General features: G+C 39.4%; 1 protein-coding gene across 4 annotated transcripts in view; it reads left to right on the top strand.

Annotated features, from left to right (window-relative positions):
• Positions 1 to 16,684, top strand: part of LOC119720643 — a 36,216-nt gene that overhangs the window by 6,654 nt on the left and 12,878 nt on the right. For all 4 annotated transcript variants that reach the window (XM_038190420.1, XM_038190416.1, XM_038190419.1 and 1 more), the window contains exons 4-7: positions 699 to 842; positions 1,757 to 1,927; positions 3,244 to 3,372; positions 4,540 to 4,711. In XM_038190420.1, the coding sequence (XP_038046348.1) occupies positions 699 to 842; positions 1,757 to 1,927; positions 3,244 to 3,372; positions 4,540 to 4,711 (616 nt within the window). The remainder of the gene's footprint in view (positions 1 to 698; positions 843 to 1,756; positions 1,928 to 3,243; positions 3,373 to 4,539; positions 4,712 to 16,684) is intronic.

Raw genomic sequence — 16,684 nt, 5'->3', positions numbered from 1 at the left:
GCAGAACTGCAGTTACTCTAAACGCCAAACATAATACATGTAGTTGAACCTTAATGCAGTGTCAGCAGAAGAGAAATATCACTTCCCGTGATGTGGAAGCAAAAGGGGGTATTGTGAGCATGCGCATTCCTAAAATGTTTGCCCCAACTTCGAATTGCATTCAGTTCGGCACGCCAATGGCACAGCCTTTAGAACAGTGCCGTGTGCCTGCCTGTGTCCCTGCCGTTAAGAACGGCGATAGCGCAGCAGCCCTGTTGCCCCAAAAGGGCGTTGCCATGCCGAACTCAATTTGCCAAGCCAAATGGTTCTAAACACCGTGCTATCGCTGAGCTGAAGTTTAAAAGCGCCAAATTAATTGAGTTTGGCATGGCAGTAGCATGGTGTCTGGGCCGGGCCTAACTTGAGCTAAATCATTTGACTAACGTGAATTTTTGGCGTGTTTTGACTTTTTGAAAGTGGGAATAATTAGGCCTACTGGTATGCGCTTGGCCGGTACCGTACATGCACGTTTCAAACTGGATAGGGGCCTGGTCGGATAATGACCCTTGCCTTATGATCTGCTCGGGCCATTATCCACGTCCATGCAGGCTCCCAGCCGGTTTGAAATGTTTGTTTAAAACCAGCCAAGTGCATCTTATTCCCTTAGTACACTTGTAATATGTAACTCTAATAAGTGAATACATGTATACTTTTTGCAGGTGCTGTGAGAATCTTTATATCCTACACAATCGACGTCTACATGTTACTAGGCTCGTTTGTTGAGTGCACCTTCATGAATGGCAACATCTCAAGACACCGACCGTTTACTAGTCCCCTCTTGGTGTCCTGGCGACATACCAGGGGTATGTACACGTCCGTGCCACTCTTTTATTGTTTCATTTGTTTCTCCCTCTCTAATTTGTTTTTTCTTCATTAGTGTGAAATTTGTGCTTTAAGTATTTGCAAACATAAAAAACTACCAAATTATTATGAAATAGACTGTATTTGAAAAATACATAGTCCAACGCATCCTGTGAAATCATGGCACCTGGTGTTGTAATTTTTCCAAGAAAATTGGAATTTTTGTATCAATTTTCTAATGATGGTTGGCCGACCATCATTGGAAAAAACTGACTTTTTTTTTACCAAATACTGGCCCCAAATTACCAAATTTAGTTAGTCCACATTTTGTTTGCAATCGGTTACATATTTAAGGGTGGCATGGGTGGCTTTGCGTAAAGCACTCGCCTCTCACCACTGTGGCCCAGGTTCGAATCCTGGCCTGCCCCTACTAAAGAAAAAAAAAGGCCATAATGAGGTTGAGAATCAGTTGAGAGTTACTGTATTGCAAAAGAACTGAACTTTTTCTTCTGTTGAGCAATATTCTTCTGGTGAGCTGGACGAGATTTGGCAACTAAATATGTACAATGTATGAAATATATACTAAAACAAATAAAACATGGTTTATTTCGGGTGGGTAGTCGATTTTAGCTCCCATCGGTATTGGAAGTTTCGCCTTGGAAAGCACAGTAGTCAACTTCCAATATCTTGGGGGCTAATATCGACTATCCACCCTCAAACCATACAAAATATACTGGTATAGTTTTGGCCTTATCACGCTGAAAGTGCATCTCAAAGTCCAAAGCTATCCAGTCCTAATAAGGCTGTTTGTATATCTCAGCATTGCACACTTTTAATAAGAAATGATGAAACTTTTGTTGAGTGATGAGTGTTTAACGATACAAGGATTTACTGTAATTTATCTTTCCCTGGACAGATGATCCGTCGCGCATATTTTCAGATATGAGAACCAACTTCACAGTGGATAACATTGCTGCATCAGAGGGCCGGCTCCAGTTGGACTGCCAAATCAAGTTCACTGATTCTGAAGAAGCTGGTTTACTTGCTGGTCCTCTTATTAGCTCTGTAATAACAATGGAACTGAAAGGTACATTTGCCTGTAGACACCAGAATCTCAGTGTCCAAAACCAGAATTGTAGCGTCGGAAAAAGATCCTTGATTTAGGTACTCAGTGTTGGAGGCGAAACGTCATCGTAGAAAAAATAGAATCTAATTTTCAATAAAAGCTAGAACCAACATTTTAGTATAAGGAACCAGAATATTGGTGTGGGAACCAAAACCCCTGAACTAGAACTAGAACCCATTGTAAAAAATACAAACTCATTTTAGGTAGGAATCAAAACTTAAGTGTAGGAATCATTGCTTCGGTGTAGGAACCAGAACCTCAGTGAGGCTAGTGTAACTACAATCTCGGTGTAGGAACCTTAAACTTCAAGAAACATTCCTACACTAAATACCATAATCAGTCAACCTTAAGGTAGGAACCTGAATCACAATGTTGAAACTATGTGTAGAACCTCAGTGTAGGACATGCAGGATTTAGAACTGCATTGTTACATGTGCTAGAACCAAAACCGTAATGGAAGAGCAAACACTTTGGTGTTTCAACAGGAACCTCAATTAGAAACCAAAGTGTCACCGTAGGAACCATAATGTCAATTTCTAATTACCAGAACCTAAAACATCGATGAAAGCTTGTACCCGAACTTGAGTGTGGGAACCAGAATATTTGTGTGGGAACCAGGACCCCAGTGAATTAGGAGCTAGAACCTCATTGTAAAGAAAAAAACCTCATTGTAATCAAAACAAAACCTCATTGTAGGAATCAGTGATTCGGTGTAAGGAACCAGAACCTCAGTGAGGCTAGTACGTGTACATACCAACCTCTGTGTAAGAACACGAAAGTGTAGGAATCAGAACCTCAAGGTACACGTAGCAATCAGAACTCGTGCTATTCGTGAACCAGATCCTTAATGAAAGCAACTACAACCTACAAAAAGGAACCTTAATTGCAGTGTAGAAACTAGAACCTCAGTGTATGTTATGACCAGAACTTCAACGTGAAAGCAGAAACCTTGATAAAGGAGTGAAAACTTTTGGTGTTGCAACAAGAACCTTAATGTAGACACCAAAGTCTCACTGTGGGAACCACAAAATCAGTGTAGGAACCAGAACCTCAGGCTAGGAACCATCAAGGAGGAACAAAAATCTGATGTTGGGAAACAGAACCTCAGTAAATTAATTAATTCTAATAATTCAAGTGTTTGTATTCAAAAGGAAACCCTTCTGCTAGACCAATTTTTAGCGGTAAAGGCCTCACAAAGTGTTTGATTTGCAATGCACTTATCTCTCCAAGTACCGTTTGTAAAATCTTTTCACATTTCTCTTATTAATCCGGGACAGGTTGTCCTCATGCGAGGTACGGTGTGGACTGTGACCACCGGTGTTCATGCGCCCCTGGCATAGAGTGCCACCCTTTCACTGGTCAGTGCCTCTGCCCAAAAGGACTACAGGGAAGATCCTGCAGCAAAGGTGGGTATTCACTATAGACCTGTCGTCGTCATTGATATTCAGTTGCGCAGAAAATCATATTTTAATGCTGGAAATTAAAGCCCGGGAATGAGTCAGAGAGCTACCGGTACACTCGTCCCTATGGCATTCAAGCAGTCTGCTACCATTATTGATACTTTTACCATAAGCCATTAATTCTGTGGTGTGCGACGCTGACATTGTCAGTACATTTGTCATAAGAATGTTTAATTACTCCATCATGTTTACGTCAAAAAAATTCATAGTCCACAAGTTCCCTATTGAGACATAGCTAAAAAGCATCGTGAGTGCCCCTTTATAACCCTGGTTGAACCTTTGACCCAATATATATATCTGAGGCAAAGATCAGAACCAGGCCAATTCCCATGGGATTTGTATTGTCACTTGTAGTATTGTAATTATATTGTATTCTTATTAGTGTAGTGTAGCTGTAGCTGCTGTTATCACAAGGTCATCAATCATCCTGTCACTAGGCCAAGCCTTGATAGAGGGGGTCTTCATCCTTTTTGGGTGTTGTACCGAGGGGATGGCCAGGCAAAAACCAAGGAGATAAAACTCGAACATTTTTCGGCACGGGTACTGACCAAATACAGAGTAATCTGCAGTTCTGGTGATGGTATTTTTCTGAACTACCCTGCAGGTTGTGGTAAGGCTACCCTTGGGATCAAGCCTTACCTTTTGAGCCTTTTGAATAATCTTCCACTTAATGTTAGGAATGCTGCTACATTGTAGCCTTGGTGTTTTTAATTCAGTGCTGAAGACTCACCCACTTGCGACGCCGCTTGGCATTTCGCAATGTTTTTATTTTGAGTTACAAGCACATCGAGTTGCCGGCGAGTTTTATTTCATTATACAGCAAACGTTAAACAAAAAGTAAAAGAACAAATGGTAGATTTACTGTGGCGATATTTATTGTGGCAATATTTTCGATATCGTTCTTCAATATTGAAAACTTCGATATTTCAATATGATTAAGAAATTTTTATCAGCGATATCGATATCAAAATATATCGAATAATCGAGTTATATTGATACATTGACGGTCCTTAAAGTAATTTTTTTTTCATCATTTGCAAGATATCTTTTAAGTCACGACAATCAGCAGTTTGAAGTTGGCACTTGACTCTTTTGCACTGTTCTTCTACACAGTTGATCCAATGCTGGTGTTTGAAGGCCCTTCTACCGTATTTGTGCGCTACGGGGAGTCTGTAATGCTGACATGCGCTGCATACGGGATAGTGCCGTCACTGTGGTTTTGGGATCAAGATAGGCACAAGTTGGAAGTAACAAGTCACACAGAAGATGTGCCTTATCACCCAAGGTTAGTTGGATTTGGACTTTTTAAATCATTCTTTTTCTGTCACACGCATGCCGTGAATTCCTCTTTTAAATAAAACAACACTGTACATATGAGTCAATTTGTTAACAGTACATGTATATCCGGTAATAAAGATGTTGATCATTGAAATTCTGAATTGTGGGGCTGTACATGCATCATGTGCGGCATGGACTTTGCCTGTGGTTTTCCAAAAGTAGATCTGAAAGGAAAGGAACAAAGTAAAATGCCTGTCCGGAGAGCGGTGGACTGGCCGCTTGATTGTGTGTTTTTTTGGCAAATTGCCTTTAATTTATTAATCAGATACAGGTAATTATGCTACAGTGGGCTTATGAGTCCTGGTCCAAGATCCTGGTATGATGAAAAAAATACCTGGCTTTTATAAAGCAAAATCCCCACATGAAATAAACGATATTGTATGAATTGATTTTCCCCACATGTCACCGAAAAAGGAAAAAAAAGACTCTTCTTGCATTCTCCCTATATAGTCCAGTGCACAATTTTGTCACATATCCACTGGACTAATAGTAAAAGTAATTCAATTTTAGCCATACCCAACTCCTTCAGCCAAATTACATGGAGATGTTTTAGGGTTGTCCAGTTTGGAATAATTTAGTACGTATGTTTGATTACTTGAAACTGCGTTAGACCGAATATTCGGATATAAGTAAATGCCAGCTGCAACTGCGAGCCGTGCCGGTCGAAATGCAGAGCCAACCTCGTGTTCATGGATATGATCTTGCTGTTGTTTCCCATCATGCCTTGCACAATCTTAACCCCTGGAATTGTCTCATTTAAATGTGTCAAATAATGGCACATTTAAATTAGGACTGCAGTCGATGTATCTAACGCACGACGCCATGTTTAAAATGTTCAAAGTTTTTTTTTTTGAAGAACAAATCCTTTCAAACATAAGGTTTTGACGTTGCGTTATTTAGCAAGAATTTGTATTAAATGTACATGTACGTACCGCTTTAACAACCGAAGATACAGGTTCTTTTTGGCAAAAAATGAGGCTACCATAATCCATATCGTACAGGCATCGCGCAGTTTTGAAAAAAATATAATGTTTGTACGTGATGTGATGTGCGTAGCGCGCGAATGCCCTACATGTATAGGGCATGCAATCTTTGAAATGCGCGCGCAGTACGCTCTGAATAGCTGGTCTACGTTGTTTACGTGTTAATCACAGCCAGGGGTTAGTGAAGGAATACGCAAGTGCCCATGGAGTCAAGGCTGATGCAGAGCATGCCAGTTAAACTTTGTGTGCGGCGATCAACATGGTCCTCTGGAGTGATTTGCAGTAAGCATTTTATAGGGCCTAAATGTCAACATGGTCAAGGGCTTAAACCTGCTAAATTTAAAGGATAGGAACGGTGAATCGCAGTTGATCCAAAAAATGTACCGTCGACAAAAAAAGGTGGCACCTGACAATAATGCACCGGAATCTTACAATAAACATGCACGTTTGTTTTGGTTTTTGAATATTCAAACCGGCAAGAAGCTAATCGGATTTTCGATTGATGATCAAATATTCACATTCGGATATTCGGATATATTTGGGACAGTACAGCCCTTAGCTGTTACGTAAAGAAAGTTTCTCAGTGCAGAAAACATTTGCATCCACATTAATTTCTGATTTGCTGATAGTTTGTTATATAAAATCAAAATTTGTATCTTTAATTGAACCCATTAACAACACTAATTTCATCAGCACAAATGTTGCTTTATCGTTTACTTGGAAGATAAAAAACATTGTATTCTTTATCCTTATATTGCTAAATGACACCTTATTCATTTATTCTTATTTGATAGCTAGATTCATTTATGATGATTCATATTTTTGTATGAAGTAGTTCAAATAATTTGTACTTTATTGTAAATCTTTACAATTCAGCCTTTGGGCTGCGACAAATCGATAATGAAACCCTCGAATTGAATTGGTTTGTAGTAAAAAAACTTAAGGTAACCAACTTTGCACAACTTTATATTTGAGGCGTTCGGGCAAAATGAGACAGAACTCAGCAGAGGTCAAAATGAGGAGTTTGAGAAAAGAGAATAAAGTTCTCCTTCATATTGTTTGTTGCACTTCAATCGGACATTCCATTGACAAGTTATGGCTGTTTAAAGTTTGCATTTATCAACATGTCCAAAAGTAAAAACTATTAGAAAAAAGGCCTTTTAATACTAGACTTTTTGACCCCTTAGAAACACTTTTATTCCTCAATTTGTATACTATTTCCTTATTCTGTATGTACGGTACTGTACATATGGAGACATCATCAGTCATCACCGGTACCAAACATCAATAATTGAAACTCAAAAACAAAATCACCCCCATTAAATTTATTGAATTGAATTTATATAGAAATTATTCGCACATGGTGTTTCCGCTAACCTTTCATTATTTAGTATCTCCACCATGCAAAGCCTCAAATCTTACTAATACATGTGTTGATAGATTCAGGCCTGTAACCTGCACAGGGTCTGTGCAGAGGGTTCCCGCTACAGCCAAGGGAACACCTTGAAAATGAGTTTCCAATTTGTCAGTCTGGACTTTGGAAAAACCGAGGGGAATGGGGGGGGGGGGATATAATAAGGGAAAATTCACCGAATTTGGCAGTGAACCAAAAGGGAAGGAATTGGCCAGTTTGGCGCGTGTCAACCATCATGTGCTTTGTCCAAGTTGTCCTATTGACATGACTGCCTACAACATGTACATGGATGTACGTGAACTATATACACCCCGAGGACAGACAGACAACGGGAGAACAACAGATTCTTTGTTGTCCTCGAGAGTTCATCTTTTGCTGAAATCGGTCCTCGGTCATGCGTTTGTGTGCTTACTCTATTGGAGACAAAGAAAAAGACAAAGCATTGTCCTCGAGAGTATAGTAAAACACGACTGCGTGGTTATGCAGTGTGAATGTTACACACCAGTCAATAACAATTACATATGTAGCTGTGCAACACTACTTCTTGTTCTTCCACCAACCTTAAGCGAAAATATTTCTCATGTAATTTTGGGAATTGCTCAGGGAAATGTCAAGAAAAACTCAGTGAATTTTGTTTTCATACATGTAAATTGCTGGGAACCCAAATTTCTCAAATAGTACATGAACTGGTACATGTAGAAGAGTCTGTTGTGTTAAAGCGAAAATATTTCTCATGGAATTTTGGGAATTGCTCAGGGAAACATCAAGAAAACTCAGTGAATGTTGTTCTCATAAATTGCTGGGAACCCAAATTTCTCAAATAGTACATGAACTGGTAGAAGAGTCTGTTGTTTATTTTGCAGCGTTGTGCCGGATGTGGGTTCAGGAAATTGTCTATAGAAAAAAGACTTGGCCGGATAAGGATATAACAATAATGCATAAGCCGGTTACATGCTTATGATGTGAAAAACAAACAAATGACCCTTTGTTGAAAATTTAATACCCTTTTCAACTTCTCACGTATCAGAATCACTATCAGAGATGGAACAAAATAACAGAGTTTTAGGCTTTAGATATCTTGGTACATAACTCCAACATTACATGTACGAGAAGGTTTCATAAATTCTTTTTCTACGATACCGGTACATGTTGCAGGCTAAGTCTTTTTGATAACATTCATTTGAAATTGAAAATTATGATATTGAAACCAATTCCATTCGCTCCACTGTTTGGATAACATTAATTTTTACATCCTTATTGACAAAGACAACACACTTGGAAAGTGTGTTGATATTGTGGGCAAATTTCCAAACCATGCAGCCAAACAAAATAATGATAGTAACACATACTTGTTAGATAACAGCTTGGAAACTTACCGTAGAATGTGAAAAATAAATGGCACACGCAGGACGTTTTCAAAACTCATACAAAATAAGTCATTTTTAAGTACACTTTGTATGATGTTTGCTTCCACTTGACCGACAATTTTAGATTTGAACAGTCTTTGATGAGGATTGTAACACGGTTCAAATTCAGCTGCTGGCCATATGTTGCGTCCTTTGGCAAGCCACTTACTCCAAGTTGCCCCCCCCCCCCACCCCACCCCGGAGTATAAATAGGTACCAGCATTAGCTGGGGAGTAAGTTGCGATGGACCGGCATCCCATCCAGAGGGAAATAGATATTCTCAGTCATTTCATGGCAAGGAAATTTGAAGATAAACGCCAGCCGGAAGGGCCATAGAACATGTGTATTTGCTCATGACAGACTTAAATTTACTTTTACTTTCGTTTTCTCTCTTTTCTTGTTCAAAGTACTCCTTTTTTTTTTCAAAATGTATCCATGTTCCAATTTTTTCAGCATAAGAAAGTGACAATGTTAACATTGTTGAGGATATTTAGAATAGTTGGGACTGTCCCTATGTCACTTTCCCAAACCCTTTACATCTAACTAAATGCCTGAAAGTGCAAGTTCAACTGCAGTCTATACCCGGACTACAACATTTGTGTTCAAGGACACACAATCGCTTGTACAGCTCAAGGCTGTTATTTGGCACGTACCAGCACTGGTATGGCCTATTGAGGAAAGTTCCCACCGAAAAAGAAAAATACCGAGCTGTTCATGCATGCAAAAATGTACAATTGCTCAGGGAAGAAGTCTTTGTGGCCATTTGTATTTTTCCAAGTCCCCCAGGGTGCTTGCATTCCACCAGTGGAATGCAGCCCCATTTTGTTACCCCGTACGCTTGTATCACTTTGTGATGTGGATGTATGTGTATGAATGCTATTTAATAACATCGAAAAGTCTTTCTGTGTGAATAAGCCATTTCGGAGTTACAAAAATGTACTACTGCACGTACGCACATCAGATTCAACGATTTAACGGAAGATAAACAAAGCAGATAAATGCACACAAGTCTGTGGGGGACGTGGTAATCGAATCCACATTTTGCAATTTTGTTCTTGTAAAACAGAAGATGGAAATTTTTGTTCGCACACACAAAAGTTGGAGCACACAAAACAACGTAAACCATGGTGCCGTTGAAAACAATCAACATTTTGCATCTACTTCAAAATAAGAACTTTTCTTTAATTTCGTTGGTACCCCGCTATGACTTTGCATGCGTGTGGCGAACTGTTTAGGCGAGCCCTCAAATTAGAATCCTCCCTGGACCGTTCGGGGTTGAGCCCGCCCAGTATGTTGAAGGGATTGGGACCTTGCATGGAACCGATCGGCCTGGATTAACTCCACCAGGCTTCTGCACCATGGCTCTGGCTCATCACAAAGGAACAAATTTGCGACGCGCTAATCCTCCAGTAGGCAACAATGACTGTGATGAGCTTCATAGAAGTTGCCGCTGGTAATCCCAGCGGGCCGAATAATCCTCCAACAATGGCCAGACTTCAATTTATGTTGCCTATTGTGAAACCCTGAGTCACCAGTTTGGACCGATTGGGGCGTCACGCTTCAGTGACCGGGTGGCTTCTGGCTTCGCACCGATTGGGGTGAAAGAAATTAGCATACCGGACCCGGTACCCGAACGGTCTGATAACTGATGGCTCGCCTTATCCCCCGACCCTAATCGTTGTCATGGGATGTGCACATGCACAGTAGTACATTTTTGTAACTCCGAAATGGCTTATTGTCGTCAATGAATTACAAATATATGTGTTGTCAACACCCTGAGGAGGGATATGGGTGTGGCCGATCACATCAGAGATTACGACACGGAAGATCTGCCACCCAGAAAGACCTCGGCTGAGGCCACCATGATTGACTGATTCAGTCGCATAACCAGGGTTTTGTTTGCCCATTGCAAAATATAATTTTTGCCCCAGCAAATTTGCCGGCAGAGCCTTCGGATATTTTTTGCCTGCCAAAGGAAAAAAGCTGATATAATCATGGAGGCTATTTGACAATACCTAGGTGATGCTAATCATTGCAAGCACGTTTGCCGACGGCCACAATATTTTGCAGAGCAGGAGAATTTAGCCGAGAAAAACAACTCGGGGAAGCTACAAGCCCAATTTTGCATAATTTATAATCCATTTTTGCCGTCCCGAGTTTGCTCTGCAGCATCCCAATTTTGCTTTGAAAATCGGTAGCCTGTTGCAGTCTGCACTCCATTGGTTACACCTTGGGATTGATTGACAAACAGACAGATGGCCAATATGATTGACAATAATCGAAGACATATCACATAAATGGATTGCCAACAGCACACAATGGATTCTCAAAATCCAAAAATGAATTAACAACATCATTTAATAAACTGAGGACATCAAATAATGGGATACCATTATGGATTGTGATAATGAATTTAATGAACCACACGTCGACAATCCATCACATAATAACATAACATCATCACAATTAGATGAGGACATCACATAATGAACTAAGGACATCACATATGAACTGAGGACATCACATAATGAACTGAGGACATCACATTATCAGCAGAGGACATCACATAATGAACTTAGGACATCGATCCCGTTCTGGATTGTCAACATGTGATAATGAATTTAATGAACCAAAGATATCACATAATACATTTACAACATCACAATGAACTGAGGACATCACTTAATGAACTGAGGACATCACATTGTAAACAGAGGACATCACATAATGAACTTAGGACGTCGATCCCGTCCTGGATTGTCAACATGTGATAATTAATTTGATGAACCATAGACATCACATAATACATTTACAGCATCACAATGAACTGAGCACATAATGAAGTGAGGGCATCACATTGTCAACAGAGGACATCACACATATGTATTGAACTTCTGTAAGGATATCACATAATGAACTAAGGACATCAGATAATACTGACCTTAGAACATCCCCTGATGGAATGTGATGATGAATTTAAGGAAATAAGGACATAACATAATACATTTACAACATAACTGGTATCACAATGAACTGAAGAGTCACGTAATGAATTGAGAACATCACATAATGATCTGAGGACGTCACATAATGAACTGAGGGCATCACATAATGTTTAATCCATGGTTTTAATATACTTTGTTAACAAATTCTCTTTCATGTATAATTTGAAACATATTGGAAGCTGGTCTCATCAGCACATTATAGGCTTCCAACTTTGTGATTTAATAAAGCAAATAATAAGAATGACTATAATAATTATGAACTGAGGACATCACATACATTGCACATACCGTACTGGTACATGTACCGGTAGGTATCACATAGTCAGGTAAACATCACACAATTCATTGATGACATTTTACAGCTTAACAATATGAAAGAAAACCTTCTGGTAACATTGTAAATTGGTACATTTGGCATTCCATACTTCACAGTTTACATACACATTTATAGTACATACCCGCTTTCATCACCCAATTGAGGTAATAGTCATCACGTACCGGTACCAATTAAAGGGGCACTTGGTCCTGAAATCCCTGAAAATGTCATGTTTAGGATTAAGTACTTAGCCTATTTCAAACATCTGGTTGAAAGGAAACCAATCTTATGTCTTACCGTTCCCGGGAAAGACGAAAAAAAAAACCGGTTGAGTACGAATACGTTTTTGTGTCGTTCTCATGCACATGTGACGATATACACGTGTGTCTCGGGAACAGCGGTGACCAATCACCAATGAAAAAAAAAAATGGTTTCTTCAACGTCCGCAAAAGGTGAACATTTTACGATTGAAATCACAACTAGCATAAAAACAGCTAAAATTTATGGGGTCGCAAAAGTGGACCCCGAAATTCGTTTTCACACGCATAATGCAGGGATAACACAAAAACGCCCACTTTTTAAAGGATAGTTGTGTGGATGTTTATATCCTACTTTTAAATGTTCTTTCAGATTAACATCATCTCTTTCAAAGTGTGTTTTGTAGCCCAATTGGGCTGTTCCAGGAGCCAGTGTCCCTTTAATGCTATAGGTAATAGTCTGGGGAATCCCCTGGAAATTGGTAAATGCTTGCTGTATTGGACCAGACAAAAAGCTATAGGGTCATTCCATGCCAACTCAACAAATGGTGCACACCATCACCTCTTGGATTTTTTTCTTTTTTGGTGTACTGAAAGATACTTAGGAGAAATGCAAATTCTGAAAATTTGGGGTCTCTACGACTTTTCGTTCTTGCGCAACAGCATTTTGAAATTTGAGGTGGGCGGGGCCAAAAGTGCGTCGCATCATGAAATTCAATGTTTAAAGGGCCATATATTTAAAACTATACCCCCCAGACATTTCAAACTTGGTAATCTGGGCTATTTTTTGCTGTAGATTTCAAATATTTAAACAGAAAGAAAGTAGCTTGTTTCATTTTTAAGTTAGAGGGGCCCCAAAATGGCCCAAAACTCATCTGGACCAATGTTCGGGGGGGGGTGTAAGTCAAAAATTGAAAATATTTTTTTCACCAAATTTTTTGCCTGTAATAGCCCCCAATTGAAACTACTTTCATGTAAAATCTTACACTTATATTAACTTCATTGAATAAGATATAGCCCTTGCAAAAAGCAAATTGTTTATTTTTACGATAACTTGACCCCCCCAAAAACCAACGTCAGACATTCCGCACCAAATTTTGCTTCACATATGTTTGAGGTTGGTCCTTAGTGAAGTCCTCTGAAAAGTTTCATGTTGGTGTCTAAATGTCTTCAGTGGATAGCTGGGCTTTATAATGAGTCTATATCTTACGATGCTGGTTCCGTAACATACAAGTACACGTACCGGTACCTAGAATAACAGCAGTCGGTACATAAAGAACAAGTTGGGTATGAAACTTAGCTTACATTTGTACATGTAGACTTTTGATCAGTTGATATAATTGTTTACAGTTTCACAGGTGAAATTATGCATTCCTTGTGATGTAGTTTTGATGAAGTTGAATGAGTTGCATGATGGTTGGCTCACTAAGTTTGTATTGCCTTCCACCGCTATGTAGAAGTTATGGTGTTGGTACGCAACACAACACATCAACAAATGGAATGTTACATTTATCCTCTCTTTGTGGCCAATAGAGAGTATTTGTTGATTCCGTCCTGTACATGAAGCAGACATACACATCCTCATGAAGTTGTGATACATCTTCTACAATAGCAATGTACCAAACATCATCATAGACCACACAAACATATTTTCCTGGGTTGAGGTTAGCTGCTACAATTGGTGCATGATGAGTTTGAGCATACATGCAACTCCTTGGATGAACTAGGTTTCCCCTTATCCATAATGAAAACTAAGATCAATCAGGTTTAACCATAGACCCTCTACTCAAACTGAATCATTTCTCTTTGGTTCAGGTTAGTGCTATACTATGCTATGCAAGTGAGAACTGGTTAATTACTACAATGTACACATGACATGCATGCTGTGTGATGAGCACATGGAAAGAATAAGACTGTCAAGTCATTTAACCTAATTTGCATATAATGCACACGTAGGTCTACAAGCAACTGTTTATTGAGCAGGAAATGGGTAGTCTTGACCCAAGTCTTTCAAAAGTCGGGGGATTTTGTTGTGCTGGTTCCGTAAAATACAAGTACATGTACATGTACATGTACATGTATGTTACGGAACCTGCAGCATCATAAGATATAGACTCTTTATAAAGCCCAGCTATCCACTGAAGACATTTAGACACCAACATGAAACTTTTCAGAGGACTTCACCAAGGACCAACCTCAAACATATGTGAAGCAAAATTTGGTGCGGCATGTCTGACGTTGGTTTTTTTTTTGGGGGGGGGGTCAAGTTATCGTAAAAAGAAACAATTTGCTTTTTGCAAGGGCTATATCTCATTCAATAAATTTAATATAAGTGTAAGATTTTACACGAAAGTAGTTTCAATTGGGGGCTATTACAGGCAAAAAATTTGGTGAAAAAAATATTTTCAATTTTTGACTTACACCCCCCCGAACATTGGTCCAGATGAGTTTTGGGCCATTTTGGGGCCCCTCTAACTTAAAAATGAAACAAGCTACTTTCTTTCTGTTTAAATATTTGAAATCTACAGCACAAAATAGCCCAGATTACCAAGTTTGAAATGTCTGGGGGGTATAGTTTTAAATACATGGCCCTTTAAACATTGAATTTCATGATGCGACGCACTTTTGGCCCCGCCCACCTCAAATTTCAAAATGCTGTTGCGCAAGAACGAAAAGTCGTAGAGACCCCAAATTTTCAGAATTTGCATTTCTCCTAAGTATCTTTCAGTGCACCAAAAAAGAAAAAAATCCAAGAGGTGATGGTGTGCACCATTTGTTGAGTTGGCATGGAATGACCCTATACATGTACTGGTACAATAGGTCAAGGCAATCTGCATGACTGGCCATGCACAGTAAACTTCTGCTATTTACAAAGTACATGTACCATGATTGTGTACTCAATATTTGCCAAAGAAAATTCCATCCCCTATGACTCCCTATTTTTGGCAAGGCCTACAATGCTTATTTTATTTTACAAAGTGCAGTGCTTATTTTACATAATAGATAATTAATAAATAATTTTACAAGAAATAGACTGTATGGCACATATATGCTGACATGAAACAACCAGACCAACATACACCCCCTTAATTAGTACTGCTTTAATCAACTGTGTCAAAACAAACATCTGAAATTGGTCTGTATTTCTACTCATTTCTCCACAGTCTAATTGCCACCAGACTGCTGGACTAGAGGGCAGTCTTTTCAAACAGTTGGACCATGGTTGGACATGTCCCAGTCTAGTCTTTGGCCTCAAATTGAAATCGCTTGGCTTCACCCTCAGGTGCAACGTATACATACATATATTCAGGAAAAGTCTCCTTGAAATATTAAATTAACCCTAACTCCCTAGGGGGTGTGCAAAATTATATTGAAATTGGAGGATTCAGGCTGTTAGGGCTAAGACTTGAAACTTGGCTGACGAAATACTGAGGATCTTGTCTTTGCCTCATAACAATTTAAGAGAATTTTGTCAGCTAATTAAGTTGGCATGAATTTGTTTTTCATGTTTTTTTTCTGCACTCAAGGTCCCAGTCTTGGATCACGCCCAAATTAAGTCACGATATGCTACCAACATTAGCAATGCTGCAAACCTGGGAAATAGCAAACGGGGATCACTCGGAGAGTACGGCTTTATTACACACAAGCTGATTTACCCGATCATAGATCGGGTAGGGCGTATTTGTGTTGGGGTTGAAAATGTGGGGAGTTAAATGTAAATGGGGGATTTAGTTGAGAAGACATGCAGTTATACTATGGAAAAGCAACTTCTGTGGTGCGATATGAGACAATTTGTGACCACTACAACCAATTGTTTTGAGCAAAAGATCATCTTTTAAACATCATTTTCGAGTTTGGAGTCATTGAATCAGCTATTCTGAGCAATAAAATCATTATAGTAGGCTACAATTTTTAATCAGGGACGAAAAAGTGGGGGGGGGGACCAAACGATATGATATCCCCCACTTTAGAACTTTAAAATGTGAGTGGGGGTGTCCCCCACCGATTGAGGCCCATGATAAATTTGTACCATAGCATGTATAGCTGTCTGTAAATTTCCCTGTTGGTCTGTTAAATGGGCATTTTGTAAGGCAGTCACATTTGTGGGAAAACGTAGTTGAAAGACTTACCGCACGGTAGTACACAGGCGAAGGCTTATTGTACAGTTTTGCCAATAAGTCATAATGCAGTAAAACGTGAAGGTGCAACAGTCTGGGTATGGGCGATCAGACTTGTCGTTTACAATGCAAATAATGAGTGTTACCATATTTTCAAGTAAACCACAATCAGGGGAATATGACTAGGTCATGGCTAGGTGTACAACAATTTTAAAGTTGAGCAAAGAAATTGACTGGAGCAGAGTTTGAACCAGTGACATCTGGGCCCAATTACACGGCGCTGCTAAGCACACGATTGTTTGCTAACAGAGCCTCCGTCTATTTCATGGAGACCGTAAACATAAGCACAACAAAAGGAACGCTAACTTCAGAGGAAAAATTTGCTAAACTTAGTGACGTAACAATGGAAATCTCCATGCAC

Source organism: Patiria miniata, unplaced genomic scaffold, assembly GCF_015706575.1.
Source record: "Patiria miniata isolate m_02_andy unplaced genomic scaffold, ASM1570657v1 HiC_scaffold_9, whole genome shotgun sequence".
Taxonomy (NCBI): Eukaryota; Metazoa; Echinodermata; class Asteroidea; order Valvatida; family Asterinidae; genus Patiria; species Patiria miniata.
Note: the sequence above shows the minus strand (reverse complement) of the source record. Positions and strands in the feature narration are given on the sequence as shown.